The sequence below is a fragment of the Sorex araneus genome, chromosome 6 (genome assembly GCF_027595985.1).
Source record: "Sorex araneus isolate mSorAra2 chromosome 6, mSorAra2.pri, whole genome shotgun sequence".
NCBI lineage: Eukaryota > Metazoa > Chordata > Mammalia > Eulipotyphla > Soricidae > Sorex > Sorex araneus.
Window position 1 is genome coordinate 118341687 of NC_073307.1, and position 14975 is coordinate 118356661.

Sequence of the window (14975 nt, forward strand, 5' to 3'; positions counted from 1 at the left end):
AAATATTCACCAGCACTGTCTAATCGATCGCCCCTGGGTGCAACGGGAAATATATGGGGGAACCGCAAGGAGCCATTTTTGCGGAAAGGTTTTTGTCTGGGGTGGCACGTCCTCCTGAACACGCAGTGAGCCTCAGACACCACATATAAGACTCGGTGCTTAAGTACGTCGGGTGCATGTGTCGGGGGGGGGGCAGCATCACACAACTACCAGCGAAAACCCCCGGGTAAGCCCCTTTCCTGTGGCGACTGAGCATCGCGCCAACGCTCGCCGCCATACCCATGCGCGCAGCGGCTCGCCTCCACTAAGCTGCAAAAAGAGGCGGAGCCTTTGAGGACACTCCCGCCACCCCGCGCGAGCCGCGCCGCTGGGCTTCCTGGGAATTGTAGTCTGAGTTCCCCCGTTCATCTCCTTTGTTTCGGCCCGCAGGCCCTGCCGGCGAAAACTACAACTCCCAGAGTGCTCCGGGGCTGAGGCGCAGCCGCGCCGGTGACGCGTGTAGCGGAGAAGGCCTGGAGGGGCGCTGCGTTCTGGAGTGGCGGTGCTCGGGCCGGTGGCAGAGAGCCGGCTGCTTGGTGCCACGGGCGACGAGAGCCGCGAGTGGGTTCTGCAGTTCCCGTCGGGGTCGTCCTCGCAACGATGAGCGCGGCCAGGGAGTCCCATCCGCACGGGGTGAAGCGTTCCGCCTCCCCGGACGATGATGTAAATAACAAAAGCGGAGGAAGGAGGGTTGAGGCCTACTAGAGGGTTGGGGTAGGCCGGGGAGGGTGGATGGAGGAGGAGGAAGAGCGAGGGCCGCGGCGGGTGCGTCCGGGAGGAGAGGGATCGCCCCGCCTTGGAGGAGGCTTGGCGGGGAGAGCCGCGCCGGGCGCCGGAGCCGGGGTCGCAGCTTGCGGGGGAGGGTCGGCGGAGGGAGGCTGTGGGCAGAGGGTCGAGGCGTGTTGTGGAGGGTTGGATCCGGGGATTCCGGTTGCCTCTCGGGAGGCTGCTGGAGCTTCGCCGTGGGGCCTATCCACTCGGGATAGGGATGGGAGCCAGACCCCTCCCCTCGCGCCCTCCCCCCCCCGCCCCTCCAGCCCTCCCGGGTTTGAGATTTCCGGTGCTCCAGTGACAATGTCATGCCAGTTGGGACAGAATTTCCGGCCTCGATGAGTTTTATTGCTTGCTAGATTTTTTTTTTTTTTTTTGGTATCATAAGACTAAGCTTAAACCGGCCCTGGAGAGTGAGAGTAAGCCTAAAGCCCTGCCGAACCGGAAAATGGTACCTGGGGAGCTCCTGCGGCCGTGGCGCACCGTGATGATGCTGCTGCTTGTCTGCAGGCCGGTTGAGGCCCGGGAAGCCCATTTTGTTGGCGTCGGGACATCTCCCTCCCGCTCTCCCCCCCCACCGCCCCTACCGCCCCAGCCTTGCTTCAGTGGCGGAGCTTAGGGCCCGCGAGGCGCGCGTTGCAGGATGCACGCGGCCCGGTGCCGGCTGGTGGGGAGTGAGTGGGCCGCGCGGGAGGGCGGTGCTGATGCGAGGGCCCGGGGCGCCCGGCGCAGGGCAGGGGCACGGCCCCGGACCGGGAGGACGCGTCACGGCCACGTGCTGGGGGAGGTCATCGGTAAGGACAAGGGGTCTGCGTCGAGTTTTTTTGGGTTTTTTTTCTGCCCCGAAATGAAAGCGCGAGCCGCTTTCGGAACCGCGGAGAGAGTTCTCGGTAACAGTGTCTTTTCGTGGCTGGTTTATTTGTTTGTTTGTTTGTTTGTTTATAATTTTTCCCCCACGACCGTAGGGATGTTCAGCATGTGTCTTGTCCCAGCAAATAGGAGGCTAAGACACTCCCACGCCGGTGGGTGGTGGCGCTAGGGATTCAGTCGTCCCTTGCATTGAGTGAAGCTCTGCAGGAAGAGTCGTGATAGGTCCATATTTGGGTGTGAATGATTGGGTGGGGAGATTTATTCAAGTCCTTGGTTTCTCCCCACTACAGGCTTATTGATGATTTGTTGTTGTTGTTGTTGTTAATTTGGTAATCCTGGACTTGTCCGGAATTTTAATTTTTATTTTTTTATTTATTTATTTTTTTAGTGACCCCGGGTGCCATTTTAAAAGCAATTAAAAATTTTTTTACCCCTCTCCCACTATTTAACAGTGATTGGTTGCTGGAATGTCAAAGACTAGTTTGACATTCTAGCAGTCATTCTAGACTAAGGAAATCAGTTTGACCAAAAGCTCTTTGGTAGTATTAGGACATTTAGCAGAAAGTTGAAGGAGGTCAGGGATTATTACAGTTTCTCCTGAGATTGTTTTTTGACTTTTAAGGCCTCTAAGACCATTTCCAGTCCTCCAAGCATTCTCCTTGAATGAGGTGGTTGTAATCTTGCAACTCAGGATTTAGACCTAGGACTTTCAAAATACTACTTAAAAAATGATGAAGTTGTGGATTCTCATATTTCAGTGTAGTGCAGGGATCTGCCTGGTACTTGCTAGCGATTTTTTTTAAGTCGTTTCTTTAGGACGAAATTTAATTTTTGCTTGTAACTGAGCATTCGTAAACTAGTTTTAAAAGACCTAAGATAAAACAACGTAAATATATTTCAGATGTGCTCTAAAAATTGTGGAAAATTAAAATACATGGTAGTCTTCAGTGAACATTCACTTAAGTAAAAAATGGCTTTCTTTGCCCACTGACTTCAATAGCTAAAGGAAGATAACAAACTTTTTTTTTGGGGGGGTCACACCTGGCGATGCACAGGGGCTTTGCACTCAGGAATTACCCCTGGCGGTGCTCAGGGGACCATATGGGATGCTGGGAATCGAACCCGGGTCGGCCGAGTGCAAAGCACACGCCCTACTGCTGTGTTATTGCTCTAACCCCGATAACAAATTTTTTAAAAGATACTAAAAGTAGGTGTTAAATCTTGGAATCCAGCTCTAGGAAAACACTAACAGTGTTAAACATTTTAAGGGTTACTAGACTATGTGAGAGGAGTTGTATTGGAAGGGTATTGGGCTGAAGTAAAAATAAAAACGGTTTCATTGATTCCCTTGGAATGAAGAATAGAAGCTTTCTTTGAGGGTACTGATGGGAGTTGGAGGACTGAGAGATTAACTTTAGTGACTGATGTCGAACCTCCAAGAATATAGATGCATCCCCCATGTGCTTTGGAGACTGCCATCCTTGGGCATGTTGCTTGCTGTTTGCTAACCTTTGAAAGGAAGAACCAGTACTTAATGAATTAAAAAAGCAATTAGGATAAGAAGTTGAAAATGACAGGATTGTTTATGTAAAGACATTGAGGACTATATTTCACTTTTTAATAACTTTCAGACAACTTTTGGTTTTTAAACAATTGTTTTTAAGATTCTTTACACTTTTTAAAATAATTAGTTCATAAATTACTTTTACGTATTCTATCTCATTTGATCACGTCCAGTCTGATGTGGAAAGAACAGAGGATCGAAGCAAGTCATTTAGCCTCTCGCCTCAGTGTCCTTGTTTATTAAATGGAATCTTGGGAGAATGGAAGTGAAAAGTGATTTGTAAGTTGTAAAACACTACACAGTTCTTAAGTGTAATTCTTAAGAATCTCTTAAAGCAACCTCTCTAGATAAAAGATGTTAAACGCCAGGTCCAGACTCACAGAAGACAAGTGGTTTAGATTTTTTTCCCCACTTCTGGCAGGCTCAGGAGAAGCATATGTAGTGCCTGGTATTGAACCCAGGTTGACTGCATGCAAGGCAAGTGTCTTACCTGCTACGCTATCTCTCCGGCCCTTAGATAATTTTTTTTAAGTTATGTTGAAACTGGAAGTTAAGAACTGATTATAAAAAGATTCCAATTGTCACATGAAAAAAGTCAAGATTTGGAACTTAAGAAAAATCACAAAAGCACATAAGCATCCCACCAAAAGGAATTAAAAAGAATAATACACGGGTGTTCCTTTGGTACAAATGCTTAAACTTACATATACCCATGAAAAGTGGTCATCATTGTATTTGTACTTTTTTTCATCTTTCACAAATTGCAGAGTAAGAGGTTAAAACAATTTTTAATTTTAATGAATTTGTTCATGACAAGTTTATTTTCCACAGTGATTTTTATGATATGTGTTCTAAAAATGATTAGCATCTGAAAACTGCTGCTTATCAATTGTAATATATGGAACTAGAACATATAATTTCAGGTTTCAGACTATACTGCAGCTTATAATTTCCAGTTCTTGCACTTGAATCATCAAAATACAATAATTGAAGAATTTTTAAACCTTCAATTGCTCATAATTTTGTGCTATAAAGTTTTCTTTGCTTCATAATTGCAAAACATTTCATTTTTACATTATAAGCTCAATTATAATGACAAACCCTTGAATGTTTCCATTTCTAAATTCATTCTAAACATTTTTGCATACACACCTGTTTTTAGCATTTGTCCACTTACAAACCATATCAGATAAATTTCTGGTGTAATTGTTTTTTAAAAAATGAAATAAAAAAATGAAATATTTGCAACGTTTTAGGAAGACAGTGGCCTGTACTAGATGTTCACAAACCTATTTGTCTTACCAGCTCCTTTTCAAAGAAAAAAAATCACTCAGCACCCCTCTGAACATAGTTTTAAGTGAAAAAATAACCTCCCAACCCTGATCCATGGCAGTATTGCCCACTTTGGGAAACACTAACCTAGGCTTTTTTGGAACATGAGGTCTTTGTTGAATTATTCTAGGTAAGAGTATCAGATTTCTTCTGTCTCGTTAATTCCCTGGTTAAAGTCAGGAGAGATCATGTAGTATATGCAAAGATTCATTGTCTGATTTTTTAAAATTTTTTATTTTTATTTTTATTTTTTATTTTTATTTATTTATTTTTTGCTTTTTGGGTCACACCTGGCGATGCACAGAGGTTACTCCTGGCTCTGCACTCAGGAATTACTCCTGGTGGTGCTCAGGGGACGATATGGGATGCTGGGGATCAAACCCGGGTCGGCCGTGTGCAAGGCAAACACCCTACCCGCTGTGCTATCGCTCCAGCCCCTCATTGTCTGATATTTTTTATTATAAAATTTTGTCACCATCATTAGTTTAGCATGTACTGCCTGATGTTTCGTATTCATTCACCTCGTTCATCTGTGCAGCGGTCTTCAACACAGAGTCCAGCTCCTGCCAGTCCACAATGTAGATTAAAAACTGTTGGTCCACTGCCTTGGTTACAAATGCCAGCTTGTGGGGCTGGAGCAATAGTACAGCAGGTAGGGCATTTGCCTTGCACACGGCCGACCCGGGTTCGATTCCCAGCATCCCATATGGTCCTCACAGCACTGCCAGGGGTGATTCCTGAGTGCAGAGCCAGGAGTAACCCCTGTGCATTGCCAAGTGTGACCCAAAAAGGAAAAAAAAAAGTGCCAGGTGGTATGTAGGACAGGTGCTTGTCTGCAGGTACAAAAAGGTTGAAGGATGAAATAATTATGTCAGTTTTTTTTCCCCATTTGCCAAATGGTAGAAATGAAAAAGTTTGAATTCCCCACTGACCAGTGAAGGCTGGAAGCATACAACAGAGCTGTGAATCTCACCTTGAAAAATGGATTACAGGATGAGAAAACTCTCCCACAACTTTTCTTGTTGTTTTTTTTTTTTTTAATTTTTTTTACATGATTGGGAATGATGGAGGTGTTATAATAAAATAATTCTTAAACATGTCTTCAGGATGCAAGGGAAAATAAGACCATTAGGATTCCATAGTATTTCTTAAAAAAAAAAAGAAAGAAAGAAAAGAAAAAATAATTTATTTTGGGGCCATACCTGGCAGTGCTCAGAGTTTACTCCTGGTTGAATTCAGGTTGACCACTTGTAAATCAAGCATCCTACCCACAGTATTCTCTTTCCTGGCCCAGTCTTAAAATTTTTTAAAGGATCCATAGATAATTATAGTGATTACAAGACAGTGACTTACTGTATTCTTTAAAAATTCAATGTTCCCATTTTTAGGGGGGTTGGGGATGGAACACCCACCAGTGTACTGGGGTTACTTCTGGTTCTGCACTCAGGAATCATTCGTGGTGGGGTCATGGGATCTAACTTGGGTCAGCCACATGCAATGTCTATCTGCTGTACAAATCGCTCTACCCACAATCCCTTCCCCTATTTTATTTTTTAAGGAAAATATTAATAAAAGCCATAACCTATCGTTCTTACTATCATAACTAAAATTGCTTTGAAAATATACTAAAATTGGATCCCGTAGAGTCTGATTTTAGTTTTGTCCTTGAATATCACTGAAGGGCAAGAGAGTCAGCTCGGAGGCCTGAGTGCATATTCTGTGTGCAGGCCTGTATTAGACCCCAGCACTACCTGGCTCCCCAAGCACACCTCCAGGAGCATCCTTGAGCACTGGACGTTGCCCAGAAATGCCATCCCTCTTTACAAAAAAAAAAAAAAAATCACCACAATCTTTAATTTTTATCCACTGTGGCAGCCTTGAGAGTTCAAAGTATTAGGTGGATCCAGGCTTTGAAAAGGCACTAGGGTATAGGTCATAAAATGTGGGCCTCCACATCAAAGCATCAGCTTCACTTAGGAATTTGTTAGAAATTAAATCCTGGCGCCCCAACCCAGATTTACTAAATCTGAAACTGGAATGGAGCCAGCAGTTTGTTTGAACAAGCCCTCAGGTGCTTCTGATAAGATGCTAACTTTTGAGAACCAGAGCTCTGATTCTGGTGGATCAGGATTGTCTCCAGGTTAATAGAAAAGGGATATATTGTGATTTGAATGAAGAATAGTATGCTAACTAAAGCAAGAACGCGCCCTACTTATTGTTAAAAGCCCTATTTATAGTTAAAACTGAGGAGAGGGTGGGACTTAAAAATTGCTGGTAGGCTTTACAAATGTTTAAAGTTTTGTTTGCCCCAAAAATTAATTGGCTTAATTTTTTTCCAGCTTGGATCTAGTAATTGGGAGGCAGCAGACTTAGGTAATGAAGAAAGAAAACAGAAGTTCTTGAGACTCATGGGTGCAGGAAAGGTAAGCATCACACTATAGACTTTTTTTCTCTTTTGGTGTGGAAACAATACCCTATTTTGTGTAATATGAAAAGGACCAAATACACGTGGATCCTGTTTTCTTGTCCTGCATGATTGATTACTTTTGGTGTAGTGGTGGTGGTATTGATTTAGGGGTGCAGGGAATTGAAGCCCCAAGCCTAACAAGCCGGCCGAGTGCTCTACCACTTGGTGACCTGAGTATTTTAAATTATCCAAGCCATTTATTGGTGGTTATCAGTGACTTAGCAATAAGGTTTAAAGACTGGAGAAAAAAAATTTATTTGAGGAGAATCCTTTGAAAGAAAAGAAACTTTGAAAGTTAATTTGCTGCTGGAGTGATAGCACAGGGGGTAGGGCGTTAGCCTTGCCCGCAGCAGACCCAGGTTTGATTCCCAGCATCCCATATGGTCCCCTGAGAACCTTCAGGAGTAATTCCTGACTGCAGAGCCTGGAGAAACCCCTGTGTATCATTGGGTGTGACCCAAAAAACAAAATAGTAATAATAAAATTGAAAGTTAATTTGCCATCTGTTAGCCCAGTGATTCCACACTAAGTACTTTGGGCAGACCAGATGGTGGGTCTTTCAAATTTTAATCTCTCCAGGTCTTATACCAAAAGGATACATTTCCCCCCCTTTCTGGGGGTCACACCCAGCAGTGTTCAGAGTTTAGTAGTACCTGGCACTGATCTCAGGTATCACTCCTGACAGAGCTGGACCATATGGGGTGTCGAGGCTCAAACCCGGGTCTGCCATCTGTAAGGCAAGTGCCTACCTGCTGTCCTTTCCCCAGACCTGGCAGTTCATTTTTACACCAATGATCTTTTTGTTTGTAAGAAAAGTTTCTTCCCTCCCTCTGCCTTCCCCTCTCCTCTACCCTTCTCTACCCTTCTCTTACCCTTCATTTCCCTTCCCCTCTCTTTTCCGTACTTAGAAAGAACACCCTAATAAAATGTCTGAAACTTAGATACCAATAATCAACAATCTGTCACTAAAATTAAATTATGTGAAGGGAGAGGAACAGATTGAACAATTTAAAAAGGAATTTGACCTCCCGACTTGCTCTTGAAGCCCATGTTCTCACTTGAACACGTATGTCGTTTGCTTGTCTGTTTCTTTGCTTGCCTGTTTCAACTCTGGAGAAGCTGTGTTCTCCAGATTGTTGAACGCACTGCAGCACTGTCGTTCCATTGTTCATTGATTTGCTCGAGCGGGCACCAATAACATCTCCATTGTGAGACTTGTTACTGTTTTTGGTATATCGAATACACCACGGGTAGCTTGCCAGGCTCTGCCATGTGGGGATACTCTCAATAGCTTGCCAGGCTCTCCGAGAGGGGCAGAGCAGGCGAATCCGGGTCGGCAGCATGCAAGGCAAACTCCCTACCCGCTGTGCTATCGCTCCAGTCATCTTGAACGCACACTTCTCTTTTTCTCTCCCTTCACAACTTCCTAAATAAAAAACCATCTCACGGGGGCCGGAGCGATAGCACAGCGGGTAGGGCGTTTGCCTTGCACGCGGCCGACCTGGGTTCGATCCCCGGCATCCCATATGGTCCCCCAAGCACCGCCAGGAGTAGTTCCTGAGTGCAAAGCCAGGAGTAACCCCTGAGCATCGCTGGGTGTGACCCAAAAAGCAAAAAAAAGAAAAAAAAAAAAACCATCTCACTTCACAGATTTGGCTTCCAATAAGTCAACTGTTTAACATACATGGTATCTTTAAACATTTTGGAGAATGGGTGTTGTGGTTGGGTCACCTGTTCTGGCAGTGCTCAGGGTACCAAATGTGGTTTCAGGGATAGAACAAGAATTCATGCCACTTTTTAACTTTTTGTAAGTGGTTTATTGTATTTATAATTTGTGATGATGTTTTCCTCATCCTAGTCAGGTACTATTAGTATTTCATTGTTTATAAGAAAACCCAATTGAGAATGTGTGAATCAGCTGATACACAGTGTGTGTCTTTATTCTTGGCAAATGTCTGTCATTGTTTTACTATAAGGAGATTATTTTCTCTGTCTTCACAGATGATTGGTTAGGTTGCTTTGAAAAATTGCATTTAATCTCACATTTTGTTTTAGTGAGCAATACTTTTTTCTTATATAAAACCAAATATTAGCCATGAATAGTTCAATGAGTTATCTTAAATTCTGGTATATTTTCTTCCTCTATAGAAAGAACATACTGGTCGTCTTGTTATAGGAGATCACAAATCAACATCTCACTTTAGAACAGGTAAGAAAGTATAAAAGCAGTGTTACTTTTGAAAAATGAATTGTGTTGAGGAGGGTGGGGGTGGGGGATGTGTGTGTTTGGGACTACACAGTGCAGGCGCGGGCAGTACTGGGGCGGGCAGGAAAGAGGAGTGCTCCGGGTCGTGCTCCCGGCCTGTGCTGGGAGGATTCCTGTGCTGGGCACTTGAGTTCTCTGAGCCGTCTCAGGTTATCATATGAGCATCTTATATTGGCTTAAGTGTATTAGATAGGAAGTTGAAAATCTCTCCCCAAACTTGAACCTTACTAACTGGGCCGAATGAACTAGATAGGGAGAGGGCAGAGCAGGGGTCTCGTACTTGGAGTTAGCGGGGTGAGGAGTGGCTTGTGCTCATCCCTGATCCAACCTTGGGCCTGACATACGGCCCCTCGATTACATATTTGGGGGTAAAGGGTAAAGGTTGGAGGGAGGGAATATTAAGTTACTTGAATTTAGATTATTCTAGAGTGTTGGCATGTCCTACATTTCTGTTATTATTTCAGATCTACATTGGTCCTTTTTGAAGCTAGTGCAGCATTTTCTAAAATGAATGATAGCCCCTGGGAGGTACAGGACCCGTGGAAGGGGTGGCTCGGGCAGGAGCCCAGGCGCAGTTGAGGGCCACATCATCCTGTTGGTTCACTTAAAGAAGAGTTGTAGTCCAGAGGGTTGGATATTTAAAGAAGTACACATTACTACACCTTTCACTTATTCTATTAGGTGTAGTATTTGTGCTATAGAAACCCATCCACAAAATGTTTAGTAAAATTATTTGCAGGGATATCAGCCCTGAATATGATAGCATCTATATTATGGGTTTGTTTTTTGTGTAATCAAATATTTTTATTAATTTAACTGAAACATAACCAAAGTACACTGGACATGCAGGGGAAGAAGACAAGAAAATTAATGAAGAACTGGAGTCTCAATATCAACAAAGTATGGACAGTAAACTATCCGGAAGATACAGGCGGCATTGTGGACTTGGCTTCAGTGAGGTAGTAATTAAAGCATTTTTTTTTTCCATTATGTATGATGATAATTTTTAGATGAATTCTTTCATGTGAATACTGGTTTAGAGAGGGTTTTTTTTTTCCTACATTCTCTCTTTTTATATTGTAGCTACCAGTTCATTAACTCCAAAATAATGTGATATGTTAACTGTTTTTCACATGTTCATGAATTGCCTTATTTACTTAAAAAGTTTGTTAATGGGCTAAAGCGATAATACATGGGTATGGCGCTTGCCTTACACGTGGCTGACCTGGGTTCAATCCCTGGCACCACATTTGGTTTCCTGAACCTGACCAGGAGTGATCCCTGAGCAAGGAGTAAGCCCTGAGTACCACCAGATGTGGGACAAAAACAAATGAAAGGAAAATATTATTTCGGGGGCCAGAGCAGTAGTATAACAAGTACCACTAGATGTGTGACAAAAACAAATGAAAAAAAAAAGATATTATTTTGGGGGGCCAGAGCAATAGTACAGCAGGTAGGGCATTTGCCTTGCACACAGCCAACCCAAGTTCAACCCCCAGCATCCCATATGGTTCCCAAGCACCACCAGGAGTAATTTCTGAGCATCACCTGGCATGACCTAAAAGAGCCACCCCTCCAAAAAAAAAAAATTTCTTCCAGGAAAATGCAATATGTTTTCAAACTATTGGTGAGTAAAGTGGTCATCAGAAAATTCTTTTTAGGCGGGATGGCAGGAGGAATACTGAGAACATTGGTGGTAGAGAATGGACACTGGTGGAGTGGTGGGTACTCGTGCATTGCATGACTGAAATGCAATCACAAAAGTTTGTAAGTCTAACTGTATCTCATGATTCATTAAAGAAAAATATATAGATATATTTTAATAAGTTGAAACATTAAGATCCCTAAGCCCTGGGGGTTGGGGGTTTGGTTTTTTTTTATTAGCAGCCATTTGTCATAATTTAGTCTGTTAACTTAGGGCTGGAAAGATAAGTACAGCAGGTAGGGCATTTGCCTCGTCAGCTCCCAGGTTCACTCCCTCAAACTCCGTATGGTGCCGTGAGCACCCAGGTGTGGCTCCCAAACAAAAAATGAACGAGAACTTGTTTGGGTTGGAGAGATAGCACAGTAGGTAGGGTGCTTGCCATTCATGCGGCCAACCCAGGTTTGATTCCTGGCATCCCATATGGTCCCTCATGCATGCCAGAGTAATTCCTGAGTGCAGAGCCAGGAGTAACCCCTGAGCATCGCCAGGTGTGGCCCCCAAATCCGAAATAAATACAGATACAATAGCTCGGTAATTTTTAAGAAGGCCCTGTTGATCGGTGTTGTCAGGTAGAAGACCATGATGGAGAAGGCGATGTGGCTGGGGATGACGACGATGATGACGACTCCCCTGATCCTGACAGTCCAGAAGACTCGGAAAGCGACTCAGAGTCAGAGAAAGAAGAGTCCGCTGAAGAACTTCAAGCTACTGAGCATCCTGATGAAGTGGAAGATCCGAAAAACAAAAAAGATGCGAAAAGCAACTATAAAATGATGTTTGTTAAATCCAGTGGTTCATAATTTCCAAACAGTCTTTGTATTAAAAGTAAGCCTTATTGTTATAATGCACAGTGGAGGACTGCTTATAGAGCACAGACCTTTGTATTATAATTTTTAAAAAGGCCCTTTTAAATAATTACAAAGAGTGTTTGCTTTCAGATGCCATGGGTTACACTTTTATGGGCATGACTATAACCATTTTTGTAAAGAGTAAGAGTTGTATAAAATAAGAAATAAATACAATACTCAATTTCCTTTCATATTAGTATCAAACCTCTAATCTTATGTTTTACCCCTTCAAGTGTAGTTATGGGGAAAGAGATTTGTTTGTGGTAGCAGTTTTATCTTGTTTCTTCATATTTTTGTCCTATGAAAAGCTACTCTGATACTGTGATGTGTTCATGAAAGATGTTCTTTTATTATACTTTGTTATAGTGGAACTATTCATCATGGATATTTCTGCTGCCAATACAATCTAAATTAATGTTGGGGAGAAAAATAGGGACTTAGTATACTCTTACTGATTCAGCTCTACTTTTTTTGGACCAAAGCAACAGAGCAAATATTTCTGCAACTGCTAGGATGAAGTTGCAGCAGTTATACTTTTGGAATGTTATGTGCCCAAGCAGTCTTTATATAATTTGAATTGCATTGTATGTTAGATTTTTGAAGAAAAAAAAAATTGGCCCTTTTTTACCGAAGAAATTATTTCTCTGATCATTTGGTCCTATCTCTATAGAACTATGTAAAACTGGATTTTTTTTTTTTTTAGGGTAATATGTGACCAAAGTTAATTACCTTACTAAGGCCTAAATAAAGAGAAAGCAGTTTCCCATGTTTGGTTGTGATACCTTTGTCCTCGTTAACTTAAAATGAGGAGCAGACCTTTGAACAAGTACCTGAAACATTAATTTTATCCTGATAAAAACAGTATTACTTTCTGATTTTGTTATTCCTCCTGGTAGGGTGAGATTAGAATCATTTGATTGCTGTTAGGTTTCAGATAGTTATATAGAACATTAACATAGGCTGCATTACGTCTGAGCCTGGGTCTTTGAATAAATGCATCCAAAATCTTAATGTTTGTAAGTAACATGTTCAGAGATTTGAGTCAAAACTGCTGGTTCATTGAACTCTACTTATACATCTAGATGGTTAAGTATCTGTTTGCTGTGTTGGATTTAAAGAGAATTATTCCTGTCATTAAAAAATTTAGAATGTTAGTAATGTAGCAACTAAAACAGATAATTCCTGGTTTATGTAGTCTCCGTTGAAGTTTTTCATATATAAGACACTCCACTTTTCTGTTTTGTCATATTTAATAATAGATGTTAGCCATAGAGTAAAAAAATTGAGTCAGTGGGTAGTAGTTAGTATGTATGACCTTTAACAAATACTTGTTTTGAACAAGTTAGGCTTCAGCGAATGTGTTTGGCCACGGGTTTTCAAGCGTCTATAGGGTTACTTATTACAGCTAATTTAAGCAGTAAGTCAAGACTGATTTATGAATGTCGGAGAGACCAGTATTAAAAAGTGAGTATTTTCATCAATTTGCTGTTTGGATATGCTGAGTTGTTTATAAGTCTTGGTTCTTACATGTAAAATAGAAGAGCCTTCTTATAACTACACTGGGAGACCTTTACAGATAGAGACATTCTCATACTATTAATACATTATTGGGCATTGACATAATTCAATATTGGAATAAATTTAGGTCTGTTGTTCCATGTGGCTTAGTGTCCCAGTACATTAAACAACATGGTTGGCTTTTAAAAGCATACACTTGGAGGGTGTTTTTGTTCCTTCTCAAATCAGGAGGAAAACATTAAAGGAAAAGAGATGCTGTGCCATCTTGTTCCTACTTTTAAAAGCAGAAAATACAAATTGTTTCTGTACATTGAAATACACCTCTTTTACGTGTTTACATACTCAATGATCTAGTACTTACAGGTTTCAGGAACACAAACTCAAGTTTTGTGTTAATAGGTAAGTCTCTTAAATCTATACTTTTTAAACTGGGAGAAATGAAAGTTTAAAGGAAAGTTCAGTGTAATTGATTCAACAGGATTTGGAGAACAGAAAAAATACATCTTTTTCAGTAAAATTTGAAGAATTTCATCTCTGTTTGAATCACTGAGCACTTATTAAAGAGTTTTAAATTATATTTGCCCCAAGACAACCACATTCTGGATGCTTTGCATATCCAACAGATTGTCCCTCCAAAATCACTAAAAGTCTCACCTCTGACTATAAAAGCTCTGTCTCTTTACAGACATTCAAATTAGGCCATTGTCCTTTTACTATCATTTGTCAGTATTCCAAATAATTCTTCACAGTATCCTACCTTTCTGGCAAATCCCAACCCTAGGTAGATCAAATCCCTTACAGACGTTTAGGAGAAAGATGATCAAATACAAAATTCAGTTTTACTGAAAAGTAATCTCAGTTCCATTGGTCTTACTGTTTGTCTATAGTCAATTCAGCATTCTGCTCAACTGTGTAAAACCTTTATTTTCTACTGTGACCCATTCTTCACAATGTGTGCTTTCAAGCTCACATAGAGATTTGTTCAAGCAGATAGATACTCTTAAATCCACTTTCTGATTTTACAACCAAGTTTTCTGCTTTAGGTAGGTAATTGGCCAACTATACCAACTTTCTGATAAAAGCAAGAGTAACCACCATGTATGGTTACTGATAGAAAAGCTTTTACACATTGGTAGTAAGTGCTCAATAAATGCTACTATTAATAATTTGCATCTTGTTAATCTAGTGCTTTTGATATGTTCTGAGTCTTCAGTCATTACCTTAATTTACCCCCTTTGGTCACTCAGAATTCTAAGTCCCAAGTACTTCACATTATTTTTGTTTGGTTTTAGACCACTCTTGGTGATGCTCAAGAGTTACTCCTGGCTCTGCACTCAGGAACTAGTCCTGGCAGTGCTCAGGGGACCACCATTTGGGATGCTGGAGTTTGCCTGCAGTGCTATCCAGCCCCAGTATTTCACATCTTTAGAAAAAAATTGTTCTTGCGATGTACAGTTCTGTACACTTCAACTGTAATCCTACTTCTGCACTTCACACATCTACTTTTCATAACATTTCTATTATTTATACTCCCATTCTATATTACATGTCTATACTTTCTCACTGCTTCGGTCCATTTTAACACAGCTTCTACA

At 41.7% G+C, this 14975-nt stretch overlaps 1 protein-coding gene and 1 pseudogene across 1 annotated transcript; both read left to right on the forward strand.

The window, feature by feature from the left end:
• LOC129405543 (uncharacterized) overlaps nucleotides 1-14975 on the forward strand; it is a 468293-nt pseudogene that overhangs the window by 10774 nt on the left and 442544 nt on the right.
• Nucleotides 494-13343, forward strand: C6H11orf58 (chromosome 6 C11orf58 homolog). Its single transcript, XM_004613570.2, has 5 exons — nucleotides 494-702; nucleotides 6916-6999; nucleotides 9192-9252; nucleotides 10159-10268; nucleotides 11584-13343. Exons 1-5 carry the CDS (start codon nucleotides 640-642, stop codon nucleotides 11812-11814), a joined length of 549 nt encoding a protein of 182 aa, XP_004613627.1. The 5' UTR covers nucleotides 494-639; the 3' UTR covers nucleotides 11815-13343.